Source organism: Natrix helvetica, assembly GCF_964273705.1.
Source record: "Natrix helvetica genome assembly, chromosome: 1".
NCBI lineage: Eukaryota > Metazoa > Chordata > Lepidosauria > Squamata > Natricidae > Natrix > Natrix helvetica.
Genome location: NC_138548.1, coordinates 256,158,571 through 256,180,960, shown reverse-complemented (window position 1 = coordinate 256,180,960; position 22,390 = coordinate 256,158,571). Strand labels below are relative to the sequence as shown.

The 22,390-nt window shown below is 40.8% G+C and overlaps 1 protein-coding gene across 2 annotated transcripts in view; it reads left to right on the top strand.

Moving 5' to 3' along the window:
• NTN1 (netrin 1) overlaps positions 1–21,511 on the top strand; it is a 148,178-nt gene extending 126,667 nt beyond the window's left edge. For both annotated transcript variants that reach the window (XM_081939817.1, XM_081939816.1), the window contains exon 7: positions 17,118–21,511. In XM_081939817.1, coding sequence (XP_081795943.1) covers positions 17,118–17,446 — 329 coding nt within the window. In that variant the 3' untranslated portion in view covers positions 17,447–21,511. The remainder of the gene's footprint in view (positions 1–17,117) is intronic.
• The last annotated feature ends 879 nt before the right edge of the window (positions 21,512–22,390 follow it).

Here is a 22,390-nt window from a genome sequence, read left to right as displayed (position 1 = left end):
ACCAGGCTTGAATTATATCTTGGATGTATTATGCAAGGCTCATTCTAATCCCTTTATAATTGTGGCAAAATTGGAAGGAAAGACCAAGCAAGGTGGGTGGACTTCATTTCCGTGGGGATGGATGTACCCTTGTAAACTCTGAAGGGCCAGTAGAGAGACTGATCATTGTGGAGGTCTACATATATGGTTGCTAAGAGCTGAACATGGCTTGATGACACAGAATCAATCAATAATCCTGTATATTACTAAGTAGGCAAGAAAGAAGAGAGAAAGCCCCTAAAAGCATACTTGCTTTACACACTAGGTAAAACTTGAGATATTAATTTCTGTCATGTTTTATAATTAAATGATTAAACATTTAAGTTCCATATTCTTTCAATGCTGTAGTTTTTGTATAAAAATACAGGAAGAGTTAAGAATCCTACAAACGATTGCCAGAAATTATAGTATCAATCTTTTTCAGCTATAAAAACTTAAAACTTAATTATCTTCCTGTTTCTAAATGACTTTCTGTTTCCAAATCATTTTTGTCCAAAAGGGTGCTACTTAATGCGTAACACCATAATAATTAAAGTTTCAATTTTGAGCAGCACATTTCCAACAATACGTGAAGCATTATTTTAAGTCACTCACACAAATACACATGCACACACACACATAGAGTGATGTGATTGGTTATAAACTGTGCAGTCAATTTAAAATGGGAGGCCGAAAGTAATTACAGAGTTGTTAAGTTTGAATGTCCACAAGCATACTTGGTAATACGTAGACCTATGCCAAACAACTTCGCTTCAACAAAGAATTTTGTGCTGTGGAAGCAACATGATTCGCTTCATTGAAGCGAAGAGGTGAAGTGATTCACCTTGACAAAGCAATTCACATAATCTTAAACCACTTTGGGCAGGGCTTCCAGAATGGGCAGCTTTGTGCACACTGCTGGATGTGCCGTGTGCTCTGAAGCCACCCAACCTTGAAGAACTTGAACAGTTCGTGAGGGGGCTCCAGGCTAGAAGTCTGAACTTCCCATTGTTCAAAAATGGTCACTTTGAGGTCAGTGGCAGAGTTCCTTAGACAGCTGAAGTTCCCTCCCCCTTCCCATTAATCTTTGAATACTGAAATTTCTGAGATTACCTTTATACCCGTTTATGTAATTTTGCCAGTTCATCCTATATACTCTGCAGACTGGCACTGATCCCTTATGATGGCATATATCACAGTGGAAGATGATAAATAGAATAAAGTTCTCAAACTTTAATTGGGGTAATTAGAACTTGGTGTATTTTTTTGGGAACTGATGAAAAATTAGATTTATTCTCTAGAATTGTTAGAAGGAGGGGTATTTCCTTTTTGTTTATTTGTAGTTTGTTGTTGTTAATAAGCTGTATTAGGTTGTTGGGGCAAAACAACCTGTAATTAGGAGCAGCCCTATTAGACTTAGAGCTTAGACTAGCTTTATTGTCACTTTAATTGTACACTAATCGGCATAAATTAAAATGAAATTTCATTGCATACAGCTCCCAGGGGGCTTGCAAAAGAAAAGCTTGTAAAGGAAAAGTAATTTTATTGACCATGATGGGCTGCAATTCCTTGTTTATATGTTGGACTGGTTTTAATATGCAATCAAAAGTGGCTAGTCTTTATCTTGATCAAGATAAAGGCTTGATCAAGGGCTTCACCTTGAGCCTGATAGGGCTTCACTGTATAGATGAAGCTAGAGAATATTTTAGAGATGAAAGCTCTATGCACCCCAAGTGTACAAAAGGACCAGTTTGTTCTAGCAACAGACTAGATACCAGGAGACAATTAGTTGTAGTCCTGCTTTAGGCATGAAAGCCAGTCAGATGACTTTGGACCAGTCACTTTTTGCCAGTAACCCAATTTACCTCACAGGGTTCCTGTTTTGGGCACAATAGGAAGAAGAAGTAATATTGCGTGTGATGGTTGCCTTGAGTTATTTATAAAAACAATAAAGGCAGTATGGTCTTGGTTTTTAAAATGTGACAGTCATGCCTCTTTCTCTTTCATGTGCCCAGACAGACACACTTTATTAGACCTACAGAGCCTTCATCCTACTTCTATTTAGACACGGTTTTCTTGGGCTATTTTGGATTGACGGATGGGGAAAAAAAATAACTTCATCTTCTTCCCTCCCCTCACATCCGTTGAACTTAATTGACGATTATAAGCTTCTTTCTTCAAATGATGGCTGATCAGCAATAAGGGGAGGAAAAGAGATTCCAGAGTGCGACAGACAGCAACGAAGCAGGAAGGCATGAGAAACAATTTATTGTGGTGCTGAAATGGAGACTGGGGAATCCATAGTCAAGGGCAGTCAGAACATAGATCTAGCACTCTTACAGGCCATGTTCCTTCTATGCATCTTGCCTGCTGGGTTAAGGGGAGGGCAGAAGTGGGAAAGATGCCTTTTTTATCCCCTTACTCACCAGATCTCTGAGCCACAGATCAGTTCCAGGCAATCAGAAACCTGGAGGTAAAGAAAGGACTCCCCCCAGCTGCTTATTGGAAGGAGAAATAGCTATTTATTTATTTATTCAATTTCTATAGCTGCCCATCTCAATTAGTGACTCTGGGCAGCATGCAACATAAAAACATTTTAAAATTCGGGGTAAATATATATATGGTCACAAAGTAAAGCTATTGCCATAGATGTTAATATACCTCAGCCATTAAAATAGCCATGCCAGAATAGATAATATAGTTTTAATCAGAGGGCCTAGTCCTCTTTCCAAACTCACCTCCTCCACAGTCCCTCCCAAGTTAAACGGGATAATTTGGTGGATATATATTAACTTTCAGCTGAGTTATTGGTAGAAGGGAAAGCAAAATTAGAGGTATCCAATCACTTTACTTAACTTGTACCCACTTTACTATTCTAAGGATAGCACTGATCTCATTATTATATAATCACAGGCATTGGCAATTAGGGCAATATAACCATCCTGCCACCTCAAGGGAAGGTGATTTGTTCAAGCCATAAGTGGCTTCAACATACAGTATTTTGCAAAGTTGTAAGAGGAAAGGCTATCTGTGCGAACTGCTTGTGGTTTCAGAGGAACAGTTGCAGGCATATGAACATACCAATATATATATATATATATATATATATATATATATATATATATATATATATATATATATATATATATATATATATATATATATATATATATATATATATATATATATATATATATATATATATATATATATATATATATATATATATATATATATATATATATATATATATATATTACACAGATTCTAGTAACACTCAGCTTCCACAATATCACCTGTTTTCAGATGATTGGCAACTTTAGTTTGTTGCAACAAAGCATCATGAAAGAAAAGCTCTTTCACATTAGCACATTTTCCCCTCCTTTCTTTTTCTGCATTGCTATCCCTTTACCTTCTTCTTATGTGTTTTCATATCATATGTTTCTCTGCATGAGAAGGGTTAGTGTGTGCTGTATAAACACAGGGATCCAATAATTCTATCAATGCTATATCATATTGCACAGTCAATTCATCTTAACATGCAGTTATTAAATCAATACAAGGACTTGGTGGCTCAGTGGCTAAGACACTGAGCTTGTGAATCAGAAAGGTCAGCAGTTCGGGGTTCGAATCTCTATCGCTGCATAATGGAGTGAGCTCCCGTTACTTGTCCCAGCTTCTGCCAACCTAGAAGTTCGAAATGCAAGTATAAAAATAGGGACCACCTTTGGTGGGAAGATAACAGAGTTCCGTGCGCCTTTGGCGTTTAATCAGTCCGGCTACATGACCATGGAGACGTCTTCGGACAGCGCCGGCTCTTCAGCTTTGAAACTGAGATGAGCACTGCCCCCTGGAGTCGGGAATGACTAGCACATATGTGCGAGGGGCACCTTTACTAAATCAATTATTGGTTATTTGGTTTTATTTCTTGCCCTGTACTCTTTTAGATCCTTTGCCCTGTGCACACAGACATAACTATACAGAAACATATGTGCATCTATCACTCCACTCTGGTGGAGAGAAAATCCCCAGGACTAGTTTTATTTGAAGCTGGAAATTCTAGGTTGACAAGGTGAGCAGGATGGACATTGCACAAGACTTTTGTTCTATTTTTTTTAATATTTTCATTTTGTGGGAATTATTTGAAATCCTGAGTCAATTTTCTTCCCAGTAAGTAGAGTATATCCTTGATTTCCACAGAATTTAGGACTCATTTGAATCGCAGTTCTTTTTTTTTTACTTCAGCCCATAATTATTTTGTTATGCCATACATTGATTCTAAACTATTTGTGATTTCACTCTGGTATTTTAAATTATCCTACAAAGCATTCCTATTGTAAAACTAAAATTAAGCCGAACTTAGCTTTTAACATCACTGAAACAAGCAGAAGTGCATTTTTCTGACATATGTCATTGGATGAGAAAATTATGTTGTCCCTTTCTTATGAATATGCCAGGGTAGTGTAGTAGGTAAAAGAAGTAATACATGTTCTTAAAGGGATATTCATGGTGTTGTTGACATTCTATAAAGTTGCAATTAAATTTAGCATGGGTGTCTAAAGAGGTTTTACTGGAGTGTCCAACATCTTTCAATAGTAGCCATAAAGCCTAAAGTTCATAAGAGTGGCTCTACAATAAAATCTGGAAGGATACCCCAAACCCATCACTAAAGTATTTTATGTTACAACCAGAGGACCAGTATATAGGAAAGGAGGGATTGGTGATACTGGTTTCTGCAGTAGTAGAATTAACGTGTGAAAAACTACCAAGTCAATTAGGTTTTTTTAAAAAACAAATGCAAAATTCTTCTTATGTTTATTATGAGCAGGTGCTAGTGGCATGGAAGTTTTTGTAACAATATTTTTAGGTGAGGACACAATATTAAAAAGAGAAGAAAAAAAAGTCCAGCTGTGAAACTGCAGAATAGATTGCCCAGAAGGACAATGAAGACGTTTTTATGGATTTCCCAGCAGGAAGCCAATTAGAAGACTGTTTTCTTGAACTTTACAAGATGATAACAGCTTTGAATATCCTAAAAAGCCCTAATTAGATTGAATATGGCTATTTCCCTTATGTGCTGAATTGAAGTGCTATCATCTAGACTAGTTTCTATTGAGGTTTTAATGTCCTTTTAATTTGCTGATTCAAAGATGATGGTCTTTTAAAACAAAAACAAAAGGAAAACACTCTGTCTTAGTTATATTTCAAAATTTCACAAGCAAATTATATTTTGTTCAAATATTTAGGACCAGGAACATTTAAAGACAATTTAGTTCCAAACTATCTTTATTTTGGTGCATCCCAACACTGGTTTACTTCTGACATAAATGAATTGCTTTCTTAACTATAGGAGGAAGGCAGGAGACGAATAAGCTCCTAGCTTTGGAAAGTATTTTGGGAAAAATTCATTCATAGCTAACTAGTACTTTGTAAAACCACTACAAGCCAAGAGATCTGGTTTTCAGTGGGACATACTGAGGACATCACAGCTTCCTGAAAAACTGAAAGAGAAGCAACTGTTTTCCATAGGAAAATAATAGTCTTCTAGTTAAAAAGCCCTGCTGCCAGACTGTATATTTACATCTCTGTTTCTCAATCCATTTTTTTGACATTTTATGGCAGACTTGCAAAACATGAAGCCCTCCATATTTGCAGTTTCCAGTTCAATCAAGCCAAATGAGAACACGGTTTAAGATTAAGGTGTTATAGTACAAAAATAGGGTGTCAAATATTTAGAAGACATAGCAGGATTGGAGGAGAGACAGAAAGACTTATTATTATGCACAGTTTTAAAGGTAGCCAGCCCAATAATCCATTGACAGACTATCTCTTCAAAAAATGTTAAGCCTTTTGCAGCTTACTCAAGTATTTTGGAAGTGTAAGGATATTGTAGCACAGTGTCTGACTCTCATTTCATTGGAGGATTCCTTTTTCAACCAGCTGTATCCAAATACCAGTGTAAACAGATTTTTAAAAAATCCTAGGAATAAACACAGTTCCAGTGAGATTCTTCACCATTGTCTTAGACTGAGGATTACCAAAACTTCAAGGATTTGAAATACAGGCTATTAGTGCTTGAAGGCCAGAGAGAGTTTAGATTATGGCTGTCAATAAACTGAACCCACCCACCCACCCACCTATCCCAATCATGAAGTGCTAAATCATATTTTCTTGTTTATAGCATGACAGTGAGACATAACAATTCAACTTGCTTCCATTTAAAGGGAAAATGTCCAAGTGACTGTGCACTGTTATTGTTCAGTTTGGGTCATTTTGCTTCTCTTAACTGTAAGACTTTTGTAGGCTTTTCAACCTTAAGAGCTCATATTGTGCTGGGTGTCGCATCGAGAACATCTATGTGACTGTCCATCCTGCCCACTTCCCTGCAGTCACCAGGAAGGCAAAATTGAAAGTGTTAGATATTAGCATATATCGTAGTAAGTCTCCCCTCTGGTCCGCTGCTACAGCGGGAAACAGGTATCGTTCTGATTGGTCGAGGGGCGTACCCGATCCCTATAAAAGGGGAACCCTCCGACCACAGAGCAAGCTGGATCATTACTACTACTAATAAAGAGCTGTTAAGTCACTACGTGTCCACAGTCTGTCTCTCGTTGCCCAGATATAACATTGGCGACGAAGGTGGGATCGAGAGGCAGATAGGACGAAGAACGCTACCTCCAGAATCTCCGGATTTGATCCAGCCCAGGAATTCGGCAGAAATTCCAGCAGCCATCTCAGATCACCGCAGCGCAGCAAATTCAAACAGAGAAGATGGCGATGCATGCTCCCCCCGCTCCTTTCGACCCAGCAAACGACGAATGGGAAGCCTTCATGATTCGTTTCGAGTGTTTCCTCGAAGCGAACGAATACACGGGGATCACCGACGTGAGGAAGAAAAACATCTTCCTCGGCTACTGTGGAAAGGAAGTCTTCAATACGGCCAGAGACCTCACCGCGCCTACTCCAATACAGGCAGTATCGTGGACGGCGTTGCAACAGGCCCTGCAAACTCATTACGCGCCAAAACCTTCCCGCCATGTCTGCCGCAAGGAATTCAACACGAGGAACCAGAAGGCGGGAGAATCCATCAATCAATATGTTGCAGCCCTACGAAAAGCAGCAACTCACTGCGAGTTCAGGGATCTGGACGAGCACATCTTAGCACAGCTCATCTGTGGGTTAAGAGACATTTCTCTACAAAAGAAGCTGTTGGCAAACCCGAATTTAACCCTACAGATAGCGCTGAACGAAGCAAGAGCGTCAGAGTCAGAAGAGAAATCATCGGTGACCATACAACGAGGGGCCAATGTAAACCAGCCAGCACCGAGGCAAACCAGAGTACACTACGAGGACACAAGCCCCGACTACGAGAATCCCGAGTTCGAGGACAGTCACATGATGCAGAGCAGTCACTTGAGGCCTGGGGGGAGACCCGGATCCCGTTTGCCGCCCTGCACAAGTTGCAGAGGGAATCATCCCAGGTCCACTTGTAGGTTCAGGAACGTTGTTTGTTCGCACTGCAACAAACTTGGGCACATCGCACGAGTGTGCCGGAGCGGAGTCCCTGCCTCATGGCAGCCACCCATGTACCGCCAACAGAAGCCCAACCCAGGGGCTTGGCGAAACCAGAAAGGGCGCCCAGAGAGAAATCCACAAGTGTATACCCAGAGAGAAAATTCCCAAAGAGCTGAGCGAGCGTATCCCCAGAGAGATTACTCACAAGGAGCTGAGCGAGCGTATCCCCAGAGAGAATACACACAAAGAGCTGAAAGAGCGTTCTATCAAGACGCTCAACGAGAGTATTTTCAGGATGTAGACGATGAGATAGAGTTGACCCAGAGAGAGGAGTTGCGAACGTATCTCACCACAATACATCAGGTCCGCCCTAAGCGACCAAAAAGGCTGAGAGTCACAGTCCTCTTGGAGGGCTCACCCTGTGAGCTAGAAGTTGACACAGGATCGACCCTGACGATTATTTCATGGGCATCCATGAAACAGGCTATCCCAAGCCTCAGAAAGAGCCAACTCCGCGCTCCAGACGTCCTACTGCGAGACTACCAGGGGAACCAAGTCCCCATCGTGGGCCAAGGCACATTCCAAATCCACTTCAAGGACATCGAAGCCCAGCTGCCCGTGACCATCGCCAGCGCGCCATTACAGAACCTTCTGGGGCTTGATTGGTTTGAAGCCCTGGGGTTAGAAGTCACCGGAATCAACGCCGTGAGAAACAGCAGCGCTGAACAGATTTTTAAGGAGTTTGAGGATGTGTTCAGCCCCGGTCTTGGTAAGTATGTGGGTAAACCAATATCATTCAATTTAGACCCCAAAGTGGCGCCAATCCGACTTAAACCGAGACGAGTGCCTTTTGCACTCCGCCCAAAAATAGATAAGGAAATAGATAAGTTAGTGGAGTAAGGAATCCTTGAGCCGGTGGATCACGCGCGTTGGGAAACACCCATCGTGACCCCAGTCAAACCAGACGGATCAGTCCGCATCTGCACGGACTATAAATGCACAATTAATGTCGCGCTACAACAGAGCGCATATCCTGTGCCTGTAGTACAGCACTTATTGCACTCGTTGGGGCCAGGAAAGGTATTTGCTAAGTTAGACATGGCACAAGCTTACCAGCAACTGCCAGTTGATAGCGCCACAGCGGAGGCCCAAACTATAGTGACGCATAGAGGAGCATTCAAATGCAACCGGCTACAATTCGGCGTGAGCATTGCCCCAGGATTGTTCCAGAGCGTCATGGAATGACTTTTGCAAGGGATACCGGGAGTCGTCCCCTATTTTGACGACATCTTGATGTCTGCTGCAAACGAGGAGCAATTAAATAAAAGAGTCAGAACTGTTTTGGCCAGAATCAGAGAAAAGGGTCTCCGCCTTAAAAAGGAAAAATGCCAAATTAACGTGCCTAGCGTAGAATTCCTGGGTTATAGAATCGATGGTCAGGGAATACACCCCACTTCAAAGAAAATTAAGGCGATCCAGGACGCCCCCACACCACGAAATCAGACCGAGTTGCAGGCCTTCCTCGGATTACTTAACTTCTACAGCGTTTTCCTGAGGCAGAAGGCGACCGTTGCTGAGCCACTACACCGTCTACTCCAGAGGAACGCACCATGGAAATGGGGACGATCCGAAGCTGCAGCTTTCGCCGGGGTAAAGCGCCTGCTCACCACTGACTCACTGCTTGTTCAATACAGCCAGACCCTACCGCTGGTATTGACCTGCGACGCATCACCCTTCGGAGTGGGAGCAGTCCTCAGCCACAGGATGCCCGACGGAAAAGAAGCACCCATCGCCTTCTACTCCAGAACTCTTTCATCGGCCGAAAGGAATTACAGCCAAATGGACAGGGAAGCGCTGGCTGCTGTAGCTGGAGTAAAGCGTTTCCACGAATACCTCTACAGCCGCGATTTTGAACTAATTACAGATCACAAACCGTTGTTGGGACTTTTGGCGGGAAACCGCCCCACCCCGATCTCCCTTTCTCCACGCATGACCAGGTGGACTGTTTTCCTGCCTGCTTATTCATACAAATTGATTCATCGACTGGGCTCCACTCTCGGACACGCGGACGCACTCAGCCGTTGCCCATTACCTGACATTCTGCCAGACCCCACTCCAGAAGTACCGGTATTGCTTATTGACTGTTTGGACTCTGGACCGGTTTCTTCATACGACGTTGCAAGGTTCTCCTCTAAAGACAATGTAATAAAGCAAGTTCAAACTTGGGTTTGGAGGGGGTGGCCGAAGGGAAACGTGGGCCCGGAATTCAAAATGTTTTGGTCAAAACGGGACGAACTCTCAGTGTTACAAGGTTGTTTATTGTGGGGGGATCGAGTTGTTATTCCGTATGTTTTACGTAGGAATGTATTAGAGGCTTTACATGTGGGTCATCCGGGGATTGTTAGAATGAAGGCGTTAGCAAGAAGTTACGTTTGGTGGCCAAACATGGACAAAGAAATAGAGGAGTGGGTGGCCACTTGCGACCCATGCCAGGAATCGAGACCAGCACCCCCGGAAGCGCCCGCCACAGAATGGGAGAAACCTAAAGCACCCTGGTCGCGAATACACATCGACTTCGCAGGGCCATTCCAAGGTCAGACTTTCCTTATAGTTGTGGATGCATACTCAAAATGGCTAGATGTAGTCCTAATGACTTCAACCACGGCAGAGGCAGTCATTAAAGTTCTACGGTGACTTTTCGCCACTCATGGCCTGCCCGACCTCCTGGTCTCTGATAACGGGCCCCAATTCACTGCCATGCATTTCGAAACGTTTTTAGCAGGTCAGGGAATTCGGCATGCCCTCGTCGCGCCATTCCATCCGGCATCAAACGGACAGGCGGAGAGAATGGTGCGATTTGCAAAAGAGGCCCTCGCTAGGTTGGGTCCAGGTGATTGGCAAACACGCATTGACCATTACCTCCTAATTCAGCACATCACCCCAAGCGCAACGACGGGTAGGAGTCCCGCTGAACTACTCATGGGCCGCCGTCTACGGTCTCACCTGGACCGTCTTCACCCAAATTACTCTGCCACAGCTCCCCCAGACTCCACAAGCAAAATTCGGTCTTTCAGCATAGGGGATTCAGTATACGCCCACAACTATGCAGGGGGAACATTGTGGATGCCGGCAAAGGTCATTGGCATCACGGGTCCACGATCGTATCTGCTGGAACTAGAAGATGGGCGGAACTGGAAAAGGCACATCGATCAACTTCGGGGTCGCCTAGCACACTCAGACCTTCGAAACGAAGACGAGATTTTCCTGCCTACAGAAAGTCAGCCACGCGAGAGCCCCATCATAGAAAACTACGACACCTGCGAACCAAGCTCAGAACAAGAAAATACGCACGAAGCAGAGAAAACCCCAGACAACGCAACCGAGCAGACTCCAGAACGCCCTAGCAACGAAGGCACAAAAACTCCCGAACGTGAAACAGGAAAAGCACCCGATCCTGCAACCACTTCTAACCAACCCGAACTACGACGCTCCTCCTGAGCAAGACAAACACCTACATACCTAAAAGACTATGTTACCTACCGCAACGTTCCATCTAGGAGGGGAGGGGTGTTAGATATTAGCATATATCGTAGTAAGTCTCCCCTCTGGTCCGCTGCTACAGCGGGAAACAGGTATCGTTCTGATTGGTCGAGGGGCGTACCCGATCCCTATAAAAGGGGAACCCTCCGACCACAGAGCAAGCTGGATCATTACTACTACTAATAAAGAGCTGTTAAGTCACTACGTGTCCGCAGTCTGTCTCTCGTTGCCCAGATCTAACAGAAAGAGACATCAAATCTTTCTCCTCACTTGATTGCCTACCTCTAATTTACCAATGGGAGAAAGGCCCGTTTATCATCTTTTCCATGATTAATATATTGATGACTATTAATAGATGATTAATAATGAGATTCCTGGAAGATGCAGTTAAACGTATCAGAAAGCACCAGGATAGGGATTATGTAAATCCCTTCACCAACAGTAACAATACATTTATTATTTACAGGATTCTCAGCTACACATTCTCATACATTTGGAAGAAAAAGCACATTTTGGTGTTAGTGCATATATAAACTCACTTTTATTAAATAACTTGCCTGGCTAAAAACAGAGATGTAAACTGAAAACTGCCGCAGATTGGATACGCTCCAAATCAATCCTAAAAATTCTGCTAGTTATACAGGTAGAATTAAATACAAGGTGCAGCCAAACCACAGAGCTACATTGAAATGCTATTGTGGTGGGGTAGTGGGAGTTTTTTCATCTTTGGTTTGTACTGGTTTTTCATACAGAGGCAACTGATGGTTCATTCAAAAATAGCAGTAGGAAGAATCAAAAGCAGAAGTGTCAAGTTCAAGCTAAATGCAATGGCATATGGGGACACCTTTGGTATCCCAGACAATCATTAATAGCTGTTCAACTGAGATGTCATTATCCCGCCCAAAAGGAGTAGAAGGAGACTATGAGTTTCTTAACTGGTTGTGTAATGCTACATGTAGACTGAGAAAGGCAAGAGAAGGTTTCAGTTTCCTGAGCTCTTTAATCTCTCAATGCTGATGCACTGCTTATTCCATTCTACTCCATTCTTTCATATAAATGTGAGTAGGCAAACATGCATGCATTTCTACTTTTTATTCTAGGCAGTTGGAATTGTAGTATTTCAGGCAGGCACATACCTAGATTTATTTCCAAAAGCACTGACCATTTTTTTTGTGTGTGAAATTAGTCATCCAATATCAGTATGCTTTGTCACATTTTGCAGATTTAAGTCTAGTAAGTTCTTGGATGGGACACCATCAGGTATTCCAGAACTGTAGACTGAGCTGGGAGGTTGACTAGACTAGAATGTAAAATAAACTAACAAATGGAAGAAGGCAATAGAGAACCACTATTGCCAAGAAAACTGTGTGGGTATCTACATGAAGCCCCCAGGAACTAAGTTTGACCAGAAGATGATTTCATTTTAATTTGGTTCTGAGACAGTCCAATGCAACTTCCCACCAGTCAGTTCTTATATTTATTAAGAAACAATGGGAGTGTGTGTAAGTAAGCGTCTACATGTTTAGGTGTGCAAGAGAGGGTAAATTGCAGGGGAGGGTTCCTGTCCAAAAGGTGAGATCACCACCCGTTACAGATTTGTTTGGAAAAATCCTTCTTTCATGAAGACTCTGGTTAGTCTTTGTTGAAAGGCAGCTGTTCACGGAAATTTAAAAAAAAAAAATGTTTTCAAAAGATTTTTTAAAAAGTGTTCCACATTTTAGCCCAAAACTCCTGGGGATAGCAATGCAGAGAGAAAGCAAGAGGAAACATATGCTATTCTAATAACTCTTGTGCAAAATATATAACACCGTAAAGCTTTGCGCTAGGAAGATTTTGCAAGGATGACAACTACAGTACAGTTTCTTGCCGCTGTATGCCTCTGGGTGTAATGGGGGGGAAATCTCTGTGACAGATCAGCTTCTGCCAGGATGCTCATAAGCCACAGGGGAAGGGAGCCCAGCAAAATCTGTTGAACCAGGTAAAGGTGATGACAAAATGAATCTGTTGTAATTTCAAAAGCTATGTTGAAGATGTCTAATTTTTAAATTTAAACAGTTTTTTAAAAAAAACTATAGAAATCTGTTCCCATTTCAAAGATTTAAAAAATTAACGATGACTGTTGCTACAGAGAGGATAAGTGGCACTATTACTTTTATTATGATTTAAATTTCTAGGCTGCCCCACTCCAAATACCTCTGGGTCTGCCAATAATGGGAATTAGAATAGCTGCTAAGAACCAGTATGGATTAATTGGACAACTTTAAATTTGTACACCCTGGAAGGAAGGGGAAGGTATTCCAAATGACTATATTGAAAATCTTTTGAAATCAATGTTGGATTTAGGTTGATATTTAAAATAGTCCTGGAATTCTTTGGAAGTGATAGCCTTGCCTTTATTCAACATAAGACCACAATAACATATTTTGTTATCATTTCCTCCCATTACTATTTTAAAGGTTTGTGCTATATCTTTGAAATTTCAATGGGTGAAAATTCTGAATGCAAAATGATTTCTCCCACACCACAAAAACCATTAAGAATTCTTATTTATACATTATACAGTGTCTAACATGCTGGAATAGTAGCAAGCCCTTTAAAGTGCAATCCTGATGGTACGTATAAGCAAACTTCTGAGTTCAGCAGGACTTTATCTCAGTGGGCTAGCAGGTGTGTAAGTGGTGTCTTCTCATTTTGGGAAGCGCTCACAATTCCTCAGTCCCTATGGAGATTCTCAGTCATTCAGGTCATGGTTGTCCCACAGGTGCTTTTCAAGAGACAACTTGTTGGACTTACCGTACTTGTTTTTCTTTGAAGATGTTTCACTTCTCATCCGCTTCAGAGCTGAAGAAGCTTCTTGGATGAGAAGCAAAAAAACTTCAAAGAAAAAAACTAAGTCCAGTTGCCTCTTGAAAAAGCACCTTTGGGACAATCTCTCAGTGCCTATAGTATTATAGTGCCATCTGGCGGTTGGCTAGTAGCACATTAATAAATGGATGTGGTCCCAATCTCCTTTCAGTACTGTATATTTATTGAGTATGCCTCAGTTTTCAGTACTATTAGTTCTTTAAAAATCTTGCAAGGAAATTGAAGTGAATAAAGACCATAACAAACAAACATTCCAAGATTATAAGTGTTTGGTGTAATTGTGTATCTTACCTATTTCTTCCTGATGTTGGCCTTTTTCTGGATAGAAAGCGCTTCTCAGCTAAAATGCATCTTCCTTGAGCTCTCCTTATTTATCTACCCAAAAACTACCTATTTCCCCATAGCTTCTGCTTGAGTATAATAGTTGGAGCCCTGCCTATGCTGTGAATGCAGCTGGCATTCTGAGAAATGCAATTTTACCATAGGAGGAAAGCTTCTTCAAACATTTCTAAAAATAATAAAAGTGGGATTTAAATAAATCAATAAATCTACCACTGTTGACTGTTTTTCTTGATCAGTAAAACTGACAAGCCACCAGGAGGAATCCCATTTTTTTCTGTTCACCATCTCAAAAGCATGCACGTCTAAGATACATTTAGACAAAGCTGAACCCGGATGCCAGAAGCAGTGTCCCCAGGAGCCCAGGCAAGAAAAAAATATTGCTCACTTTCTTTGGGTCTCCCTTGGGGAAGTGGGGGAGGGAAGAGAGATTTTCTGGAAAAGTAGCATCTTATGGAACTGCTTATGGGGCTTCTGCTGCTTGCCCCTCTCTATTCCCACTGTAAAGGTTTTCTCCCAGCTACCAGAATGGAGATTGAATGGGGATAGCTTTCAGGCTCAAAGGACAAGCTTTGCCATGAATGGAACCAGATGGGGTTATCTCTGGTGGCTGCTTCCTTTTCCCTGCTGTGAGAGGTTCTCAACCCTTTTAACCAGCTGGCTTGGAAGTTTTCTTTGAGGCAAATGTCTCTTTGAGCGCTTGGCAGGCAACCAGCGATAGTAAGCCTGTCAGCAGGTGAAAGACAGATTAGAATAAGGCGTGCTGCTCTTACTCAAGATGAGAGCTCCCCTGCCCTTCTGCGGTCTGCTTCATCCCCTGGGATGGAGGGGAAGGAAGAGCAGCTTCTCAGAGATCTACTTCTATCCCATGGTCCAGCCGTTCCTCGCCTCCTTTCTAGGCAATTGACAGTGGCTGCTATTTTCTCACTCACCAGGGAAGTATTTAGGCACCCATGGCTTCTGCATTCAAGGTGTTCTGTGGAGAACAGCAATAGCAGTGCACGGGGAACATGAGACACAGCCCTTCTGCCTGCTACTTGACATAGCCAAAGTAGGGTCCTCCTAAAAGCACGCAAAGCTTGCAAATGATTGCCACCTTTGGTGACTGGCTGGAGCTCTTGATTTGATATTTCTGCCACTGTTGCTCACTAAGGAAAGATGAAAATGGAAGAGGCCCATGTTGCTCTTAATCAATTAAAGTTTCTGCCACCCATCTGGGCAGCTTACCATGTAGTAAAAGATAGTGCTACCCATGACTTCAGTATTCTCAATTGTACATAATGTAGCTCAGTGTGAATTCAACACCAAATCATTACACAGCGATAATGTTTCACTGTTTCATTGGATCTTTGGATTTCAGGCTTGCTTGATTTTATCTTTGACAACTGTTGAAGATCTGAGATTATTTGATTAATTCTTCCTTCTAATATTTCACTGGCACATCCAACTTCTTCTTCCTCCTTACTACGTAAACTTCTTAATTTCTGAGATTCCAATTAGCTTCTACCCAAAATAAAATAGGACAGCCTATTCGTCTCATCAAATCTACTAGATGAGGCTTCTAGTCTGTGAAAATATAGTGCAGCGAGATCCTTTTCAGAAGCTGGCTGGTGATAAGCCAAAACAACACGAAGTGGCAACGTCTTGGGTGAGTTTTTGTTTCTCTCCCCCCTCCCTTTCTCTTTGCTGAAAATGAAAGTGGTGCCTTTTGTTACCAGGGCCACTTTCATCATATTAGGCCAGAACAGTCTGGTTTTTCTCTCTGTCTTTTTCTCTCCCTTAATTTCATAGCAAGCCTCAAATTCATGGGCAAAAGAAACATAGGAACTATTCCATCATTGTTAGGCTTGGAATCAGGGCCGGATTTAGATGAAAAGAGGCCCTAGGCTATTCCACTTATGGGGCCCTTTCACCTCCCATTTTTAAGTTTGTAAATTACATGAGAGATAATAAAATACATCATTACTGTGATATATATCAATATATTAAATGAAACATGTTGTAATTGGTACTAACCTTTATAAAAAATGTGGCACGGATAATAAATAAAAATAAAAGGCCCCTCTTGATCTTGAGGCCCTAGGCTGAAGCCTAGTTAGCCTATAGGAAAATCCGGCCCTGCTTGGAATGCAGTACATCATTGCAAAGGTCACAAAGAAGGAAAAGTAGGGAGAAAAGTTTCTAGAGCATGAGAAACAGAAGGAAAGATTGACCATATATTCTCATAAATTCTTTGCTTGGGGCAGCCAGGTTGAAGTACTGAATCGTTTATAGAAAAAAAAATCTTCTAAGACGTTTAGCATAAATAAGCCTTTTGGGGATGCAAACATCATACTGAATCACAAGTCAGACAGACAATCTGCATCTGAACAACCTAAGCATGCCCCTGCCTTTAAAAACCCATATACAGATAAAAAAAATATTTTTAATGTGTTGTAAATGTGTAAATGACCTGGTTAAACATGCTGTGTGAACACTGGAGCCAAAGTTGATACCCAGACTATATAATCTCTCTTAATATAATCTTAATATAGTCTTTCTTAAAAATAGGAATGCACAAATAATAATTAAAGAGCTACTCTGTTTTTAAAGCAATAACCCAGATTGAATTATTGATTCAGTACAAGCATCCTAAAGCACCGCTTTTCATTTTGAACTGAATGTGTGACGTTTAGCGAAGCACAGGGAATTAAACATTAGGGGCATATCAAATCCCTAATCACGTTACATTTCTGCGTAATGGGTGAACACAGGCAAATCTTGCTTTTCACTGTGACGATCTTGAGGAAAACTGCAAAACGCATTAAAGAAATGACCTTCTCCTGACTTTCTGTCTCCAGCTGTCCAGATCCACATCCTGAAAGCAGAGAAAGCTGCAGAATGGTGGAAGTTCACAGTCAACATTATCTCTGTTTACAAGCAAGGGGCGAACCGGATACGGCGTGGTGACCAGATCCTCTGGATACGCTCCAAGGACATTGCCTGCAAGTGTCCCAAGGTCAAGTCTATGAAGAAATATTTGTTACTGGGCCATGATGAGAACTCTCCAGATCAGAATGGCCTTGTAGCAGACAAAAGCAGCCTTGTGATACAATGGAGGGACACATGGGCCAGGCGCCTGAGAAAGTTCCAGCAACGAGAAAAGAAGGGTAAATGCAAGAAAGCCTAGAGGGAAGATCAGAGACAAGGAAAGACTGCACATCCTTTTGTGTCCGAGTCAGAGCAGATGAAGTGGGATTAGGGACACTGGCAAGAAGCTCACTTTGCAATTTATATGCAACTGGGTTGGAGAGGACAAGTGAGGAATTAATAACCTGTGAGTTATGCCCATTTTGGCCCTCATAAATACAAAACCCACACAAAAACTAGTGAGAAAACTAATTGTAAATCCCTACTCACCATAGTAACAAATATTAGATCAGTTACTACTTCCTGTTCTCCCATTTGATTTCCTTTTTTTTCACTTTTTTCTCAAATCATTTTGGTCTGAAGAATGATAAACTGCCTTAAATTCACCACCTTAACTACTTCTCAAGTCCAAACATAAGAACCATCCAACTTGTCACTGAAAAGAACAATATTGGAAAGAGATTGCTGCTTGTAGGAAGAACAGACGAACGGGATTGTTGGCTAAAAATTGATCATGGGGTACTGCATAACAGTCTGCTGGATGGTTCTTCTATCATCTATTACACAGCAATTTACAAGACTGTACCGTACTTGCCATTGTAAATGAGAGCAATCACAAAAGTGTGAAATGTACACTAAATTTTTATTGCTCATATAAAAAAGGCAACTTGCTTCTAAAGAAAGGAAGATGAGAATTATGAAGAAGGATGCATTTATGGAACAGTTGAGTGATGGATACCCAATGAGTAGCAATACCTAGAATAATACTAGTCAACACTCAGTTAAAAGAAGGATCAAATTACTAGACCTGGCTTTTTAGAAAATCCTCTTGCAGTGCTGCATTTGTGAACAAAACTCCACCAAAAGAAAACCAGTTTTTTTTCCTAAATTCATCAAAACATGAAACAAATGCTATCTCAAAATAGTAACTGCTTTATAAATAAATGATATTCATCTCAATTGCATAAAGCAAAAGTTACATAGGACAGATCCTATACTGATTTTTCTCTTGAGATAACAGTGTTAATATTTCAGCTCCAGACCATGGAAACATGCTTTATGAAAGTGTGCAAAGACATTCCATCTTTCCATATTAGTGTGTCTCGATTGTGGTCATTAATATCTCATGTAAGACTACAACAGTGCTGCTGTCTCCATCAAGCATGTTTCTGAACTGCAGATCATCTTATGGTCTGGCTGAATTTGTCAAGATTTGTATCTTACTTACATGCATGGATGAAGAGAAGGGGGGGGGGAGAATCAAAGAAGTTTTACTACTGCTTATAAAGATGAAAAAGAGTCCGAGCTAATTAATCATTTTGTTTTAAAGAGCTTACTATATGTAGATTTAATTTCTTACTTGTAAAATTTGGTACTGACTATAATTTAGAATGAGAGAATCATTCTACCACATTTCTTCTACAGAAATTCTCTGCACTTCCTTAAACAGAAAAGTTGGCTGTGGGCTTTCTCTTCCATATTAAGTTCACAAAAAGTGAGCTTTCTGTTCATTCAGTCTCCACTTCCCTTGCAAGCAAACCAGGAAGGGTGCATTAAATTCAGCACAAAAAAGTGTAAAATGGCCAGGTGCCAGGGAAGTAAATGGTAGGGGGAGTAAGAGAAATTGTTCTTGGGAAAGAAGAGAATACACTGGCTTTGTTGCTTTGCACATTTGCAGAAACCTCTGGACCTTCCCTTTTTTCTATCTGCTGAATTTTGACAGAAAAATACAGTCCCCAAGTTACGACCACAATTGAGCCCAACATTTATGTTGCTAAGTGAGAAATTTGTTTAGTTTTGCCCCATTTTATGACTTTTCTCGCCATGTTTGTTAAGTGAATAACTGAAGTTGTTAAATTAGTAACCTGGTTTTTAAATGAATCTGGTTTCCCCACTGACTTTGCTTATCAAAAGGTGGCAAAAGGAGATCACATGACTCCAGGACACTGTAACCATCATAAATATGAGCCAGTTGCCAAATATCCAAATTTTGAACACATGATCATGGGCAGGGGTGGGTTCCACCTGGCACTACTGCCGGTTCACTTGTGTGTGCCCCCGCACGCGCATGCGCAGTGCAATTAAAATTGTTCTGCGCATGCACAGAACGGAAAAACAAGATGGCGATGCTGTCAGCACTAACCCGGGAAACGGTTTGGGGGGCCTGGCAGCCCTAGGTCGCTGCCGGTTCCAGAGACCCAGCCGCCAGACCACTACCGGTTCGGCTGAACCAGTACAAACCAGTAGGAACCCACCACTGATCATGGGGATGCTGCAACGATTGTAAGTGTGAAAAATGGTCATAAATCACTTTCTTCAGTGCTGTTGTAGACCATTCTCCCAGCATTGGTGTCTGTGTCAGAAGAGATTTCATCAGTTCTAATTTTGAACCTAGAAAGAATTTAAATCCAAAATTGTCCAAGGTCCAAAAATGGCTTAGTCTGAAAAATAATGGGAATAAAAGTAAATATCAGCCTCACATTTTAGTAGTAAAATAGTAACAGAGGAGGGAGTTTACATTGTGGGCCCTTCTCTCCATAATAAATGGCTGTGATTTCCCTTCTGAATTCTATTCCTTTGAAGAAACGTTACACATTGGGTAACGTTAGAAAATAACGTTCTTCCATCCCACTCTTTGATACAGCCCGTTTTTACCAACTCGTCATGATACACATGGAGATGAGTCATTCCAAAAAGTTTTCTCTCTTAGGAAGTAGCAGCTTTCAAACATTTTATAATTTCATATCTTGATTTATCTGCTAAGGGATCTTTGTGATAATAGTGGCCCCTTATGTGCAGTTTAGCTGGAGCTTTTTGGATTAACCTCAGTAAAACATCTCAACTTCCTACTCTCAGCTTGTTCATCATATGGGAATGATATCCAGCATATTTGAGCTTGTCAAAACTAACTTTCCAGATCATTGTAGTATTCATTGGAATGCCAGCTGAAATCCTCTGTTATTTTTGCTCAAACTCCTGCTTTAGGTTTATAAAATTAATGATGTAAGTATTCGTATATACTATACATATACAGACATAGGCACACACAAACAATGTGTTTCCTCAGAAAATTAAGGAATATTGGGTAAAAGCAGGCAGAATATCTGTAGTGTATGCCATTAGTTTCAGACACACAAAAAATATATCTGGCAACTCTACATCACTCCACAAGACTTAAAAATAACCCTAACCATGAAATGTCTTTGCAGAAAGCAAGCTGTTGTCAAAACTAACAGAAATATGATATTGATAGCTATGGAGTAACAAAAAAGGCTAAGCACTGTTCTCAGAGACTCACACTGCCTTCCAGAATTGACAATAGTTTCTAAATAGGGGGTTGAACTAATTAAAACTGGTTTTATGTTGGTTTGTTCTCATTTAAAATATCTCTATAGTTCTAGTTTTTCCAGGCTGCGTTCTCTGAAAGAATCAACCACGTCTAGTACCACTTTATGAGAAATGCAATATAATCCGTACCTTCTGTTGAAATTCCTCAGAGGAAGAACAATAAGCTTGTAGCCGCTGAGCACTTTATACCCATCCCTCAAGATCTAACTAAGATCAATAGATGGAGCCCCGGTTGATTTTAGCAGCCAAAGCAGAGAACTCAGAGCCAATGATACCAAGCTTTTAACAGGAGATCCGTTATCCAGACAGCAATGTGGAAATGAATAGAAAAAAGTAAGTGGAAGAAGAGGCATTTAATTATATCTGATACATATTCTACTAAGAAAGGTGTTTCTATGTTGACCCATTGTCCATTAAATTAATGAACAAATTCTCTCCTGGGTTATGTCCTAGGAAAAATTATATGCTGTTTTGCATTGGAGTGAGTTTGTCTAGGATATATGAAAACAAGGCACTATTTAGAGTCAAATTGCAGACATATTAGCAGCAGTGATGAGGTATCTTTCCCCATTTATTAGTTTTTACCCCCCAAAAAAAGACTTGGGTCATGCAGATTTTTTTTTTTTACTTTTTTGGCTTTTTTTCCCCTTGCTTTTGGTATCCAGATTTTGCTGACTAAAGACAAGTCAGGACTTTACAGAACTCTTGATTTGTTGTTGTTTTTTAAAAAATAATTCTTTGGCATTGTGAGGTAGCCGACAAAACTATAACGGGACTAGGGCAAACTGTGAACAAAGCATAAGGCTGCAGAGGGGGAGGGAGGGAGGGAGAGAGAGACAGAGAGAGAGAGAGATTACCAACAGTATAAAAAGTTTAACCACCTCACAGATTTTCAGGATGATTAATAGTCATTACATTCAAGAAATAACTCAGAAACATCCGTTATGTCACAGGCTATGTTCTTCCATGAAATTCTAAAAAACAATTTTGATGGCCTTGTGCATCGCTTTGTCTGATTTGCTAAGTAATGTTCAGGATTTCATGAAAATGCTTTAGAAATTGTTCCTCAATTTTCAAGTGTTGGTGTGTGATGCAATGATTTTCTTTGAATGTGTATATTTCAAGAGAGTGCAGGCCTGGCCTGTAATCAGCACCTCAAAAGAAAGTAAATCTTTCCTAATTTACAAATGAGTAACATCTCAGATTAACAAGGTGTTTTCATTGCAAATCTTGATAAAATGTTTTTATGACAGTCTCCTTTGTGGTCAAATCCAGCATCTTGACTACAAAGCAGTAAACATTATTGTAATCTATACAGAAATGTGGGGGGCAATTTGTGTTTGTTTGTTTTTGAGATATTGATAACCACTGTATATAATCATTCAAAATGATTACAAAACATATATGTTCATGGTATCTAATCTCTTTCAAAGAGTTGAGAAAGTCTTACCTTCTGTAACACAAATATTCTGAAAAGCTGTGAAATGTGATATTGCATCAACTAGCAAATGGAGAAGAAATGACAGGGGGGGGGAAATCAAGGCTGATTGTAGAATTAGTACAAAATGTAAAATAGCTAGTGCAGAATCTATATATTAATCAAAAATATAATACACTAGAAAATATTATAACAATC